This window comes from Lachancea thermotolerans, assembly GCF_000142805.1.
Source record: "Lachancea thermotolerans CBS 6340 chromosome G complete sequence".
In the NCBI taxonomy this organism is placed as follows: Eukaryota; Fungi; Ascomycota; class Saccharomycetes; order Saccharomycetales; family Saccharomycetaceae; genus Lachancea; species Lachancea thermotolerans.
Window position 1 is genome coordinate 1,689,237 of NC_013083.1, and position 15,103 is coordinate 1,704,339.

At 41.4% G+C, this 15,103-nt stretch overlaps 6 protein-coding genes across 6 annotated transcripts; 4 read left to right on the forward strand and 2 right to left on the reverse strand.

The window, feature by feature from the left end:
• Positions 1–1,839: 1,839 nt before the first annotated feature.
• KLTH0G19558g (KLTH0G19558p) lies at positions 1,840–2,814 on the forward strand (the record flags this gene model as incomplete). Its single annotated transcript, XM_002555831.1, has 1 exon — positions 1,840–2,814. One exon carries the CDS (start codon positions 1,840–1,842, stop codon positions 2,812–2,814), a length of 975 nt encoding a protein of 324 aa, XP_002555877.1.
• Positions 2,815–3,969: 1,155 nt separating this feature from the next.
• KLTH0G19580g (KLTH0G19580p) lies at positions 3,970–5,115 on the forward strand (the record flags this gene model as incomplete). Its single annotated transcript, XM_002555832.1, has 1 exon — positions 3,970–5,115. The coding sequence occupies one exon, from the start codon at positions 3,970–3,972 to the stop codon at positions 5,113–5,115; it is 1,146 nt and encodes a 381-aa protein (XP_002555878.1).
• A 1,499-nt stretch (positions 5,116–6,614) lies between these two features.
• AIF1 (Aif1p) lies at positions 6,615–7,718 on the forward strand (the record flags this gene model as incomplete). Its single annotated transcript, XM_002555833.1, has 1 exon — positions 6,615–7,718. One exon carries the CDS (start codon positions 6,615–6,617, stop codon positions 7,716–7,718), a length of 1,104 nt encoding a protein of 367 aa, XP_002555879.1.
• Positions 7,719–8,350: 632 nt separating this feature from the next.
• Positions 8,351–9,757, reverse strand: KLTH0G19624g (KLTH0G19624p; the record flags this gene model as incomplete). Its single annotated transcript, XM_002555834.1, has 1 exon — positions 8,351–9,757. One exon carries the CDS (start codon positions 9,755–9,757, stop codon positions 8,351–8,353), a length of 1,407 nt encoding a protein of 468 aa, XP_002555880.1.
• Positions 9,758–10,184: 427 nt separating this feature from the next.
• Positions 10,185–11,324, reverse strand: KLTH0G19646g (KLTH0G19646p; the record flags this gene model as incomplete). Its single annotated transcript, XM_002555835.1, has 1 exon — positions 10,185–11,324. One exon carries the CDS (start codon positions 11,322–11,324, stop codon positions 10,185–10,187), a length of 1,140 nt encoding a protein of 379 aa, XP_002555881.1.
• A 2,210-nt stretch (positions 11,325–13,534) lies between these two features.
• On the forward strand, positions 13,535–15,061 carry KLTH0G19668g (allantoate permease family MFS transporter; the record flags this gene model as incomplete). Its single annotated transcript, XM_002555836.1, has 1 exon — positions 13,535–15,061. One exon carries the CDS (start codon positions 13,535–13,537, stop codon positions 15,059–15,061), a length of 1,527 nt encoding a protein of 508 aa, XP_002555882.1.
• Positions 15,062–15,103: the final 42 nt, after the last annotated feature.

The window sequence follows — 15,103 nt, forward strand, 5'->3', positions numbered from 1 at the left end:
TGAACTTCAATCACCTACAATTTGCGATGACGAAAAAATCAATACGGAGTTTCGGGTGTACAGCGCTAACAGAGACAAGTCTAAGAGATAAGAGCAAGCTTCTTTTTCATTCGATATGACTTTTCAATACTTCGATTAAGAAATTGAGATTAGTAGCCACTGTTTAAACTAAAAAGTACCGAAATAAAATATCCAAAGGCTTTCCAGAATAAGTGATAAGATAGACCCTGAGGCAAATAAATAAAATTGTAGTATGTTTAGAGCTTGGGGCTAACTGTTCTTCTTCAAATTCTTTTGAGTAGGCTATGAAGGTTTTGATGTATCAATAGGAAGCCATCGCGGGGCTGGCGCCCACAACAAAAACGGCAAACAAAAAAAAAAAAACCGAGGAAGATTACAATATGAATGACGATAAAGTGCTCAGTGATGCATTTGACAACACCGAGCCTGCTAAAGAAACTAAATAAGGCCATCCAAATGCTCGAACTTAGTAACCACCCCATTTAAAAGTTTCGTTTCTGGGAGTGGTCTAGACTGAAATTTGGCGATTAAAGTAGAATAGTTTGCAAATCGGCTTGGATCGCGGTATATGGAGAGACAAATAGCGCTGGAAAGCAGGTTTCGTTCGTTTAAGTTGAATAGAGATTATTGCGAGCAGCGAATATAGGTTAAAGAGTGTTCAACAAGTGTGGAGAGGACACTTGTCTCTAGCGGCATCAGTCTCTTGAACGATGTGTATCGCGAAATTAACTTATTTGATATTGAGCAAAGGACTCTTTACGGGCGACAAGTTGGTAGCTTGGAATGCCGCTATTGAAAAGTATTGATACTTAAAAACTCATGAAATAAAAATTTGTAACAAATAAACCGTAGTTGCGGTCTTGCAAAGAAATTGTTGAGATGTTGCAATAGTTCAGCAAACGCTTGGGTCGCTTGATTGATTATAATGAAAAAAAAGCTCTTCAGAAGAAAACAAGAACTGAGCGCCATCACTACTACACTCTTCTCCGCTCCCTGTACAGAAAGTATTCAGAATTATAAACACGTAACGGACTAGATATTTAGCTACTAATAATGTGCTCGAAAAGAGGATACAAAATTCTTAGACTTGAAGAGAAACGTCCGATCAGAATAAAATTCATCAAATATCAGATACAAACTGCGTTTTTTGTTCCCTGGCGCTTTGAATTTCGTCAAGTTATCAAATTGATTCGTCCTTGATTCGCAAGGCACTACAAGCTTCGTATCGAACTTGCTGTCAGCCCAGATTTACCGACAGTTTTGAGGTCTCCTGCTAAGCTCTTGCGCCATTTACAAGCTTTACCCTCGTCACAAAGTCTGAAGCTCGATCATGTGATATCTCATATGACGACAACGCCATGCCAACAACATTTAACACGTTTTGGCCAGAGCCCAAAACCGAAACCTAACCTTGATTACATTGAAGTTCCTCCGGTCTATGCCTTCTGTGACCAAGCGGGATCAGAAGGCAAAAAAAATCAATCCAATACCCTTGTTGTCAGGGTTGCTCGAAGCCAAAGATATTCCGAGAAGTTTTTCCCTGTGTTCAAACGAGACAATTTTTGTCCCTCTGATTCTTAACCTCGGTTCGACATGCAGACGAATTAGGGGAGGCCGTAACCAAAAGGGGATAGGGATTTTCAAGGGAAGAAAGCGGCTTAACACACGAGTGCGCAAATCCTTGCGCTCCCCTCCCATTTTTGAGAGAAAGAAGACCAAGTTTATAAATTGAAGCACATAATCAGTCGCGCAGTAGTTACACTTACAGCTTCAATAGGTGGCAATTCAAGAGGATACGCAACTTCGAGTTTTGTCAAGATGTTCCAAGATACAAAGTCTCAAGCAGTAAGAACTGATGCCAAAACAGTAAAAGTTGTGGTAGTGGGGGTGGGAAGTGTTGGGTCTGCCACAGCGTATACGTTGCTTCTCAGCGGCATCGTTTCCGAGATTGTCCTTATCGACGTGAACAAAGACAAAGCTGAGGGTGAAAGCATGGACTTAAACCACGCAGCACCTTCAAATACAAGGTCTCGAGCGGGTGAATATCCTGACTGCGCTGGCGCGGCCATCGTTATTGTCACATGTGGGATTAACCAAAAAAATGGACAAACAAGGATGGATCTTGCTGCAAAAAATGCCAACATTATGCTGGAAATCATCCCCAATGTTGCCAAATATGCTCCTGATACCATCCTGCTTATTGCCACGAATCCTGTCGATGTTTTGACCTATATTAGCTATAAGGCGTCAGGGTTTCCACTAAGCAGAGTTATCGGCTCAGGTACAGTTCTGGATACTGCTCGTTTTAAATACATCCTCGGAGAGCACTTCAAGATCTCATCGGACAGCATTGAAGCCTGTGTAATTGGAGAACATGGTGATTCGGGCGTGCCTGTCTGGTCTCTTACCAACATCGACGGCATGAAGCTCCGGGATTACTGCGAAAAAGCCAACCACATATTTGATCAGAATGCGTTCCATAGAATTTTTGAGCAAACGCGAGACGCTGCTTACGATATCATCAAGCGCAAAGGCTATACTTCATATGGAATCGCAGTGGGATTACTTCGCATAGTAAAGGCGATTTTAGAGGATACAGGGTCCACACTTACGGTTTCAACCGTTGGTGATTATTTTGGGGTTGAACAAATTGCTATAAGCGTCCCTACCAAACTCAATAGAAGTGGGGCTCATCAAGTGGCTGAACTTTCACTCGATGAGAAGGAAATAGAGTTGATGGAAAAATCAGCTAGTCAGATCAAATCAGTGATTGAGCATCTGGAGATCAATTGAAATATGGAGCCTTATTCACGTTTTATCAAAGAAGAAAAAAATGCTCTTCTAATTAATACTATATCGAAATTGGGGAAGCAGGCTTTTAGAACTCACGCTTTTGTTAGTATTCACAATTAATGCTTCGCAGGGCTTGGTTATAGGGTTTGTGGGTGATAGAAAGTGAACAGGGGTGCAACATAAATCAAGTTACATTAAAGGTAAGAGGAGCAACCTCAACAACTTTGAAGCAAGACAAGACTAATCTATTACCTTTCTTCCGATCGTTGAATAGAAACTGGGGAGACCAGTTCCGTCCATCTTTTGATATTCCGTACTACCAGTACTTCGAAAGTGTCTGAAGTTTTGAAAAGAAAGTTCAATCGAAGCAGCAGTCGTTGAGGAAGATCGAAAGATGATGTCCAAGTAAAGCTTGTGCATGAATATCCAAACACTGCTCTACGAGTTCATATGAAACTTTCAGCGCTATTTGTTGATGGGTTTAGTAAAATGTATGGTAAATTCAATTTCTAGGATCTCAAATAATCGACCAAGGCAAGGCATTCCCAGTTGAAACGTCATACAGCAACCTATGTTGCTGCGCTTGTTGATTTGAGAAGAAAAATATATGTTAAAGTTAGCCCCTTACATCAATAAAACTCAGCCTATATATCAATTATTTTTATCAAATTAAGGTTCGCATGCTATCCATGACTATCAGTCCTCGCGCCCTCAAAATCTGAACTTGAGAGAAATATTTGCAGCGACACTACCATCCTGTCGTTGGAAAACCGCTTTATCCCTTTAAATGACCTTTTAGGCACGGATGAAGTCTGCTCCTTAGATTTCGCAAGACTCAGATCCGACTGAATCCAAATCTTCTGATTTCAGTTGAGAGTACCAAAATGAAGGAAAGTCCATGCCAATTTTAGGACATAAGTTTGAATTTCTTAAGAGTGTCATTGATCTGTTCGTAAATGATTATTCCTTGCTGTGAAGCGCTTCGAACTAAGTTCGCCGAGACCTGATTATATAATTATGCGTATCAAGGAGTTTTTTATGCCTTCCTTTTAGGCATCGATTTCCGTAAAATTTTCGGAACATACTCCTTAAAGATATGTAGCTGCACGCACGCGTGAATCCATTCAATAAAAGCTGTTACACAAGCTGTGAAGCATGAATCATTCTCAACCCACAAAGTATAGGCATGTGCCTAAGTATGCCTTCATAAGCCCGCAGTTGTGGATATTATCTGAATTGATGAAGGTGCCTCTCATACAAGCTCTCTTAGCCGTTGGGATGCTGAGCTCCTTCTACAGTTGCTTAAAGGGCGCTTTCCCTCTAGTCACTTATATCACTGCATATCTGTTATTATATGTATCGCAGAACCTTATTGAGAAGAGATCAGAAAAGGCAGCAAAGAAACACGTTAAGCAAATTTGCGAGGAAGTAACGAGAGAGGCCCCAGGAGTGAATGTTAAGTCATGGGATGACATTACTGAGCGCATAAATGAAAATATTCATAGCGAAGGGGACTGGCCGAGCCGGTTCTGTCTCTTCGAAGGAAGGAGCTGTTACACATTTTTCAGGCAAGCCATTTTGTGTCCTTATTATCAATCCCAGGAAACCGAGGAGGGCGCGAGAAATTCAGGAGAAGAAAGCCAGAGTCTGCGACATACGGTGAACGCTTACGAAGAAAGTTTAGAAAGGTGGTGGAAAATGTTTTCCAAGGAATTGGTTTACTATAATTACACTGACGCTGCTCAACAAAAGCTTCCCAAGAATATTCATTCTAGCAAGTTTTCTTGGGCTTCTTTTTTTGTGCTGAAAGTCTTTCTCAGAGCAGATAAAATCTTGGCATTTAGTAATATTGCCGAATTTTCTCTCTCATTTTTGGTAATGTGCTATTTAGTGCCAATTTCCAAGCTCCGCTCTTACATTCTATTGCTAACTGCAGGCTCTCTTTTTGGTCTCGTGCTTTTTCAAATATTTCTTGCGCTTTTTGTTTTTATCTTCCCAATACCTTGGTTACTGGGAACCGATCATTTGATGACTTGGTGGGCAATTATATCGGACATTAACCCAGGTGAGGACGTTGAAAAGTGGGATATAGTGGCCAAGACTTTCAACGCGCGGTGGACCGTTGATGATCATTGTTGCTTAAGAGAGTTCTTCTTTGATGGGGATCACTGTATGAAAACTTTCAGAAAAGCGTACCCCAGAGAAATTTTGGAAAATGAGTTTTGGATCAAAACGCAACAGGACCTCGTTCCATTTTTGAAAAGGGCACTTGAAGCATCTAGACCCGATAGCTTGCATTAACGTAATTCGATATCCTAAGATAAGTTGACGGTTCCAAAGAAGGTTTGTAAACATAGAAGTCTTCCAGCTCTGTTGTCTTTAAGTCTAAGCTAGTCAGCAGTCACTGCCCACAACGCAAAACATTTTTTTTTAAATCAAGTGAAAAGGGTACGAAGTTTTTGGTGCTTGTGGCAAGAGAAAAAACCATGACCAACTTTGCCCTCGCCTTTTAGCTCAGATAATGTATTGGTCCCGGAACTTCTGGAAAGAAACGTCATGTTTGCATGCTACTGTATTCATTATGAGGTGTAATAGAGCCCATGAACAACGCCCAAAATATACAGATTGTTTCGAATTGATACTTACAAAAGTAACATTTGCGATCCAATTTTACTGATCTGGTTTTGGCCTAACGTATCCTTTGTCACAATTATTATTCTTTGCAGTTAGACTTCAACGGCGTCGCCATTAACCCAATATAGTTGACGTCATCAATAAATCACAAAATTGGCACGAAATACCGGGTGAATAGGAAGCAACCACAACATGCAAAACAAAGCGTAAGTGAGCCGTTGTACTTGGCAATGTGGGTCCATAGGCTCAAAACTTAAGCAAAACTGTTTAAAAAACAGAAGACATACCGAGAGATAAAATATGCATTATCTGCAGACCATTGTTGTGGACGTGTGTAGATGGTCGGGGCTCAAGGGAATATAAAATATGCTGAAAGCTGAACACAATTTATGGTGTTTGGCCACAAGACGGTCCAAAGAAGACAGGTATTGGTTGGTATGAGTTTTTGCGCCTTGAGAAGAAGAGGGGAGCGGCAGTGAATCAACCTTTATTAGAGCTCGGTTTGGCCTGATAATCACTAAAAGATGGCTATGCGGAACACTCAAGTTATTGATCGTGCCCTCCTCACATATTCAATCTAGTAGAACGCATATATGAACAAGAGATATCTCGTAATACCAAGAAACCGTGTAAATTCTAGTAGCATAAAGTGGTACAGAAGATTCGGTATCACGCTTGTTATTAATTGATTTACTACCATCTCAGAAAGTTTTTTAAATCAATAGCCACAACAGCTTGTCGATTGAACCCATCGCTGGTTGTTCAAGCCCCAAAATTTTCTTAGCGTAATGTTGAACTTAATCCCCTCCCTCTATACTTTTGCAGATTCCATCTTTATCAATATCTCCCTTCCTTTGCTCGAAAACTTGAGCTTTGCGTTACATCAAGATTAGAAATTTGTCAGCGCAATTGCGCTTGCAAAATTTCTCAAGGAGAATTGAAAGATTCATCTTTGAATAAGTTTCCGTGGGTTGAGCACGCCTTTGAGTTGCTTATTTTTAGGCCATCTGACTAAGGCGCTTAGTCAAAATTACTTTGATTTTTTTTTATATTGCCTGTTTATTATCAATTGTTAAATCCCAAGGGGCGATGCTGTATAAGATTAGGACAACTTGGGAAACCTTTCGGCAACCTCCTCTTCACATTTGGACCAACAAGTGCTGAAAATGGATAAGCAGACTCATGTTGTGATTATTGGCGGATCTTTCGCTGGTGTGAGAGCGGCAGAGACTATCCTGGGAATGGGTAAACAAATCAAAGTCACTATGATCTCAGCCTCCTCGCATGCGTACTTTTGCGTCGCAGCGCCCCGCTTCCTTATTGAGCCTGAAATCACCAATAAGGTTTTCTTCTCTGTTAAAGAAAAGCTTCAGAAGCTAGATCGCAGCAATGCGTCTTTCCTTCTGGGTCGTGTTGAAACAGCAAATTTCAACGACAACGTGATTGTGTACAAGGATGAAGAAGGCAAAGAAATCTCGCTTGACTATGATTACTTAGTAGTTGCGACGGGTACTCGAAGCCATCACCCAGCATTTAAACTCGAAGGCAGCCATGAAATTACGAAGCATGCGGTAACTACTATGAACGAAGAGATAGAAAAAGCATCAAAAATTATAGTTTTGGGTGGTGGAGCAACAGCCGTTGAAGTTGCTGGCGAACTTGGTGAAAAATATGGTAAGAAAAAGCACATTTCAATCTACACAGGATCGGAAGGTCCATTGAAAAGGTGGCTTCCAAGCCTGTCAGACGCAGCTACTCAACAATTGGAGAATTTGGACATAAAAGTGGTGAACAATGTTCGTTCGACATCGGAAAAGAAGACCAAAAATGGATGGGAAGTCTCCTTTAATGACGGGACAACCGAAATCGTCGACCTGATAGTACCTGCATACGGGCTTGTTCCAAACACAGAGTGCATCGATCAGGAATTGCTTGATTCACAAGGCTATCTTGTTACCAATGAAAATTTGATAGTTGAATCATATCCTAACGTTTTGGCTCTGGGCGATGTCATATCGGGTCGTCCATGTACCATCGTTGACTTGGATCAAGTCCAAGTACCGACGTTCTGTTCTACCGCTTACAACGTAATTCTGGATCAAACGCAAGCCATGAGGCCGCTAAAAAAAACGCCCAAAATCGGTTTAGTTCCAATTTCAAGAAAAGGCGGAGTTGGCGTCATATTCGGCTGGTGCCTGCCCTCTTTTCTCGTAAAATTCTTGAAGTCAAAAGACTTTATGATTCCTCGGGGTTCGAAAACGTTCACATAGAAGTGTAAATAACTTCGTAAAGTTTTATTTCGTAAACCTTCCACGGCCTAATGAAGCTATCCAGGATGCATGTTTTTGAAGTTTAGTTTATTATTTGAAACAAGGTATTGGCACTTTTGCTTCCGAACAGTTCTTGCAACACAAAGCTTGAAACTGTTGAGTAGCTACTAGGGAACACGACATAAAATAAGATATGAAAAAGACTGAATAAACGCTCGAATTCAGCAGGCTTGGATCCCAGGAGCCGGAAGACCACAATACGGTTTACATACGGGAGCGTTTCCGATAATCACACTTGATGAGTTGCTTTGAATTACACATTGCCATCCAGCTAATTAAGCGCGAGAACAAGGAAAAGCACAAGGGGTAGTTCCCAGAACTTTATTTCAAGTCTGTAACTTAGAATTGCTTGTTTATTTGGTTATTGCAAACTTTCTTATGCATAATATGCTCGCCTCGAACTGAATCTCTAGTAATACACCGCATCGAGACATACTAAAAATTAAATAACTCGCCTTGAAACGAGAAGCCCAGGTCTTGAAGCTAATGATTCCAAGAGTGTTTGCTATTTTTCAAATTCAATCCGTTGAGAAACTGAGGAGGGAGAGATTTAATTCGTTACCTGTATCTTGCTACAATTGGCTCTGTTTCTTCCGTCTTGATTTTAAAAGCGACGACGCATGCCCTATTGCTATATCAGCTTGTTCGCAATCAAGGACTCTGTGTTTTTGGCAGGCAATGCCCCATATCTTAACAGCTTCTTCGATTTCAGCTGCTGTCGCATAGCTTATTGAAAGCCTCACACTTCGCTCGCCCCAATTTCTTCTGTCACCTGAAACTTCAAAGTGCGAGCCATCTGCTAACAAGACCCCCTCGCTGCTTACTTCTTCGACAATCTTTGAAGAATCATAACCAACAGGGAGCGTGCACCACGAGAAATACCCGCCCTTACATTCCGAGTACTGCGTCCCTTTGGGAAGGTAGAGTTTTATTGATTTAGCAAGAACCCTTGCCCTCTCTCTTAACACAGAAACAAAATTGTGAACTATCCGCTCGACAGCTCCATTTTTTATCATAGTAGCGACAATCATTGAATTTAGTTGACACGGCGTACCCCCAGATGCATTTGCGCCGCCAGATGCAAGTTGTGTAGCTAACTTAGCGTTTGCTGTCTCTTGATATCCTGTCCTCAAACCCGGAGCTATTATTTTGGAGAAGGTGCAATTGGAAATAGTGTTACCGAACGTGTTTGCCGCAGAAATACTTTCTCTATCAAGGTGAGGGAACCGTAATTCTGGGGGACTAGGGATGAGCGCGCCGCTACCATTATCGTCGTCCAGCCGCAATAGATCATATACATCATCTGAAATGATTAGAATGTCGTACTTTCGCGCAAGCTCAAGGAGTTTTAATCGAGAGCTTCTCGAATAGATTGCACCCGTTGGGTTGGAGTATGTCGGCACAAGGTAGATGACATATCTGTATATCTTTTTTTTACCATCTTGCGCATTTATAATCCTGAGCGACTCCTCAGCTTTTTGTCCACTCTCTCCATTAGATGAATTCTCGCATGACTTAAGCTTGGCCTCCAAAAACGCTAAGTCGAGACCATCACCCTTTTCTTCAACTGCGGTGATCTTTCCCGTGAAACCAGCGTCGAGAAAAGCCTTGTTAACAAGGAAGTAGGTTGGCGTTACTATGAACGCCTGCTTTGTATAGCCTGTATGTGGCAAAGTTGTTTGCAGCAAAATATTCATTATCCCATAACTTGCACCAGAAGTCAGGTTTAGGTGCTCAGGCCGCGTAGCAGCGTTACTACTTACCGGCAGTTTAAAGGCTCTGTTAGAAAACTCAGCAATGCAAGCGCGAACCCACGCGCTGCCGTTATCGGATCCATAAACAAGTGGATGCCTGTCCTCATCGTTATAGTCATATTCACGCACTTCTGGTAGCAGAACCTCCGAAGTTGCCTCAATTATATCTGTACGCGGTAATAGTCCATGTGAGGCGTACCCCCTAAAGAGGTTTATTGATTTCATGCTGAGGGAGAGGCTGTACGGCTTCACGCTTTTCGAACTCAAAAACTAACTCTGGGTTTACGAAGGCTACCCTTCTCCTCTATTAATAAGTCCTCACTGAAAAAAGAGTTGCTTTGATAGCCACTTATCACTAAACTTTGATCAATCACTTACTATGAACTGAAAGGGTAAGTAACAGCGACTGGGCGGACGTTTCCGCGATGTTCAATTAACCTCGAATTCTGATGCAGCACAGAAACTAGAGTCAATTTACGGCATCGTCTGAAGCGCGCCTGAGTTAAATTTAGGGATAAGCTTTTTCAAAGATAAATATCAACGGACTGTGGTAATGATAGACGAAAAGTTCTCCGCCACTTCAACCATCATTGCGGCACATTATATGAGTAACCGGTAGTGATATTTCAGGTCCCTACAGAAATATGTCTATTTATTTAGTGTATGTTTTGTCATAAGCTAGCTTCAAAATCTTCAAACCCTCAACAAGATCCTCAGTAGAATTTCCATAGCCAATTCTAAGAGTACCTGGAACTCCAAAGCACTCACCAGGTGCGCACAAAACCTTGAACTCAGTTGCAAGTTTGACTGCGAAACTATCCGTATCATCAACACCTGCTATCCGCAATAAACATACCGAACCTCCTTCAGGTTCATGGACGAACGAGAATTTACCATTCGAAGAATTGATAAAATCTTTCATAATCATCAAGTTCTTTCTGCATAAATCGAAATTGCGTTTCAACACGGCGTTGCGGTGCTTCAGGATGTATTGGGATATGTAGTCATCGATAATGGACACAGATATTGTGTTGAAGTCTCTTCTTGACGCCGCTTGCTTCAAAAAGTCTTTATCCCGAGAGACAATCCATCCCAATCTAACCCCTGCAGCTGAATACGCTTTCGACATAGAGCCTGTAACAATGCATCGGTTGCTCAGCTGACAGGCGGATTTGGGTTGCTCACTAGAATGGAACAAGGGGCTGTAAACCTCGTCACAGACTATGAAAATTTCGTTTCTCTCGGCATAGTCAATGATTTCAGTCATCTTTTCCGTAGAGATAACACTTCCCAGCGGGTTATTGGGGTTATTCAACACAATGTATTTTGTATTTGCCCTCACCTTGCTCTTTAGCTTCTGAATATTTGGCGTGTACCCGTCCTCAGCTTCTAGATGTAGAAGCTCCACGTCGGCTCCGAACATACTGGGTACGCTGCTGAGTTGCTGATACGTTGGATCAACACAAATTATATGGTCTCCAGGCCCTGCTGCTGTGTAATGAACCAAGAAGTTCGCACCAATTGCGCCGTTCGTGATCAAGACATTGTCCGCGGTTAGTTGTATCTCATCACTAGAGTGGATTTTGGCAACAAGGTCCCGCAGAACTGGTGTTCCCCAAATAGATCCGTATGTTAACCTCATGTTTTGATCAAACTCAAAGCTTTCGCCTGTTAAACTACTAAGCTCATTGAGGTTAAGTGAGTAGCAACATGTCTCACCCATATTATATTTGATATCATTTTCATGTTTGTCCATAAATTGTTCAATCAAGAAATCTTCTTGGAAGGGCATTTTCCTTGGGCTTTTACGGGATGCCTTAGACTTTGGTTAATTGCTTAATAATGGTGCGCCTTGAAAAAGTACCGATGTTTAAGGGTCTTTAAATACAAATGCTAACTTATCCCTATCATTGAGTACAAGCCTTCCAAGAAAAGAAATCTATAGCGAGATGACACGGAGTGGTTCTTTGACGGGAAAAAATTCCTCCAAAAGATGACTTAGACTCGAAGCTGTCACTATCGATACGGGACCTTGTGGGCTTAAGACTGAGATTTTGTGTTAGCGTTACCTCCATATGGGCGTAAAACTCAATCAGCAACAAAAAGCTCTATATTATTAATTATAGCAGATTGTAGTTTTCAAAACTTATAAAATGCTTCTTGAATAAAGTGATCATGTGCCAGATCTCTTAATCTCTTCAGCGCTAATTAAAACATGGCCAAAATTGTTTAATGAAGTGATGATAGTGATGCGGGAGTTGACACCCGCTTCAATGAACTTTATAGTAAAGGTCACTTGAGCCGAGAAAAGAGACATGGTAGTAAAACTTTACCTCTAATCTCGCCGATTATTTCTAGACAATATTGAGAAATTTGATGTAAAGATATCTTTCGAAAATTTTGAGCTCCGCTGGAGTTAACATCAATAATTTTGAAGCAACAGCAGACACAGCTAGGTTTAATAAAGTGAAAACGTACCAAAAGGTAATCCCGAGAGGTTAACGCTGTTGTTCGTCGAGTAATTGAGAAAAGCAAGATGTTAATAGGGCCTTAGTCCCCGCTGTTAGAAGCAGTTTTATATTATTCTGGTAGAAGGCCCCCGGTCGATTATTTGTGAACTTAAAAACCGATGCTACTTTAGACTTGTTTTTTGATATGTTTGGCGGTTTGTCTACTTTTCAAAAGCGCTGCCCTAATTGCAAGGTGCCTCAGCGCTTTGCAATGAGCGCACAAACAAAAGCGCGTAGGTTTCGCGAGCAATTAGATGAAGTCGCAGCGGGCCTTGATAAAAATCAAATGCTTTGAAATATAGAATAGTCCGCACTGTACTTGCATGTGAAAATCAAAAATCACATAATATTAAAAGTACTTTCACTATCAGGGAGCTTCCCGACCTGCTGATTCTTTTCCATAGACAAATTGAAGCCTTCAACACTAGACAAACTTTTAAGAGAGACACTTTTGAAAACAACACTGGATTGGAGAAATAGTATGGCGGTAATTAGCAGAGAGGTCAATGGTAATGGATGAGGTTTATCAAGAGCAGAAAGTTTAGATTTTACGCCGACAATACATAATACTGAAACGCAGTTACTGACCAAAATATTTGCGAGATACCATGGTGTGCTTGCAACAATAACAAAAGTCAGTTTTTCTCTCCAGAGCAAGACTCTTCTGCTTCATAGGAACTCATTTAAATATAAGCCCGAGCAACAAGTCAATGTCGAGAAGCCTGTCCCAAACTGGCGCACAACTCAGAATACACTTCCTATATGTTCATCCAAAGTGACCTCAAACGGTTTTGTACTGTTTTTAAAGCTGCTTTCGTATTACTGAAGGGACCAGGAACGAAAATAAACACGGTCGTTCCCTGAAGAAGAAATTTGCGCAGCATGCGACCAGAGTGCGGACAACATCCAAGGCAGTGAAGCCAGAACTTTCATGAAAGATTCTAGATGGACGCTACGAACTGAATTACCGGAGCTCTAATTGTAACAGAGAACATGATTTCATGCGGTCATTTCTTTTGAAGGCTTCACTAAGATAAAAAATTATACTGCTCTCTACTGCAAAACTTGAGTCCATAAAACCCGGAAGTAATAAGAGGAGCACCTCTATAGATTAAATAAACCTCTACCTTTCTCTTTCCAGATCTGCTTACCAATATAAGTTTCAGCAGGTGAACCTTGCCGTATCGCTTGAAATTAAACCCTATAGTCATGCATTATTTGGACCTATGAGAATAAAGTATGCTAAGAGTCTGCCGCTTCCAAGTTGCATAAAACTCAAGGCTTCAACATGTTTTCAATTCTTCGATTTTTCCTGGACCTTTGCCGCAAAGCCAGGAAGGTGTTACGTAAACGTGCTCACTGATTTTTTCCAGGAACAATTTTATATTATGACAATATACAGAACACAATTTACGGACTATTGCACTAGCCTCGCCCATGCACAAAGAGTCTCGGGAGCGTCTAGTAGCATTGATTTTCAAATCAAGAGGCCATGAATGGGCACTCAAGCCCTGCTAAGGAACTTGAAGTTACCACAATCAATGAATGTTGTTTGGCGAAAAGTTCGACTCAGCTCAGCGTCGTGGAGGGCGAAGTGTGCGACCAATCTATTTCTGGTGACACACCCACAACACACGGAACTTTACAGATTGATCCTGCAGAAGAGAAAGCTTTAGTAAGGAAATTGGACCGCAGGTTTGTACCAGTGCTTGCCTTTGCTTACTTTTTACAGTCTTTAGACAAGACTAATATTGGTAATGCTTACACTTCTGGAATGAAAGAGGATCTCGATCTCACTCCTAAGCAATACTCAAATGCTGTGTCAGTCCTTTACTCAACATTTTTAATCGCTCAGGTTCCAACAACGTTGTATTTAAGAGTAATTCCTCCCCGATATTTTATGTCCGGTATGGTGTTTTGTTGGTCGATAATCACCCTATGTAGTGGGTTCGTGAAGTCTTACCACTCGCTGATAGCACTTAGGGTACTTTTAGGCGCTTTTGAAGGCGGTTACTTTCCAGCAATGGTGCTGCTTGTTAGCATGATTTACAAGCCTGAAGAGCAAGCAAAAAGAATAGCATTTTTCTTCAGCTGTGCGGCACTCGCTGGCGCTTTTGGGGGCTTGATTGCTACAGGATTGGCGACAGTCCATGGCGCAGGAGGCCTTAACGGATGGAGATGGCTGTATATCATAGAGGGGCTCGTTTCGACTACCGCAGCTGTATGGATTTACTTTGGTCTTCCCACAGATGTTGAAATGCCCGCTTTCATGAACAATCGAGAAAAAAGCCTCCTGAAAGTGAGATCAAAACAACGTTTACAGTACATTGGGCCACAACCCAATTTTAGCTGGGACTTTGTTTGGGATGCTTTGAAGGATTTCAAAGTCTACAGTGGTCTGGCGATACAATTCTGTCAGAATATAATCCTTTATGCCTTCACAACATTTCTACCTGCGATTTTGAAACTTGGAATGGGCTATTCATCAAGACAAGCGCAATACCTGACCGTACCAGTTTATATCCTTGCGGCAGCAGTTTTTCTAAGCTCTGCATATTTCAGTGATCGGTTTAACATGAGAGGGCCAATAATTTTGTGCTTCAATATCGTGACCATTATCGGATACATCATTATGCTTACAGCAAAAACTTCCGGAGTGAAATACTTTGCTTGCTATTTGATGACTTTTTCAGCTTTCACAGGCCCTGGACTCAACGTAACATGGGTATCAAACAACATTGCTCCACATTATAAACGCGCCACTGCAATTGGTCTAAGTCAAATGTTTGGCAACTTAGCCGGAGCAATAGCAGGTCAAGTTTACATCAAGCCCCCATACGTGCTGGGAAACTCATTTTCTTTAGGTTGCGTGGGTTTCTCCAGTCTTTTGGTTGCTCTTCAAATTATCTTATTTTACAGAATCAATGAAAGAAGAGCTGCCATTTTACGAGGAGCAGTGGTTGATAAATTTAAGAAAAGAAGTGGGGACAAAGATCTGAATTTCAAATACTGTATATAAAGAATACAAGAGGGGCCTCTCTTCAATGAAAAGGTCGTTGAC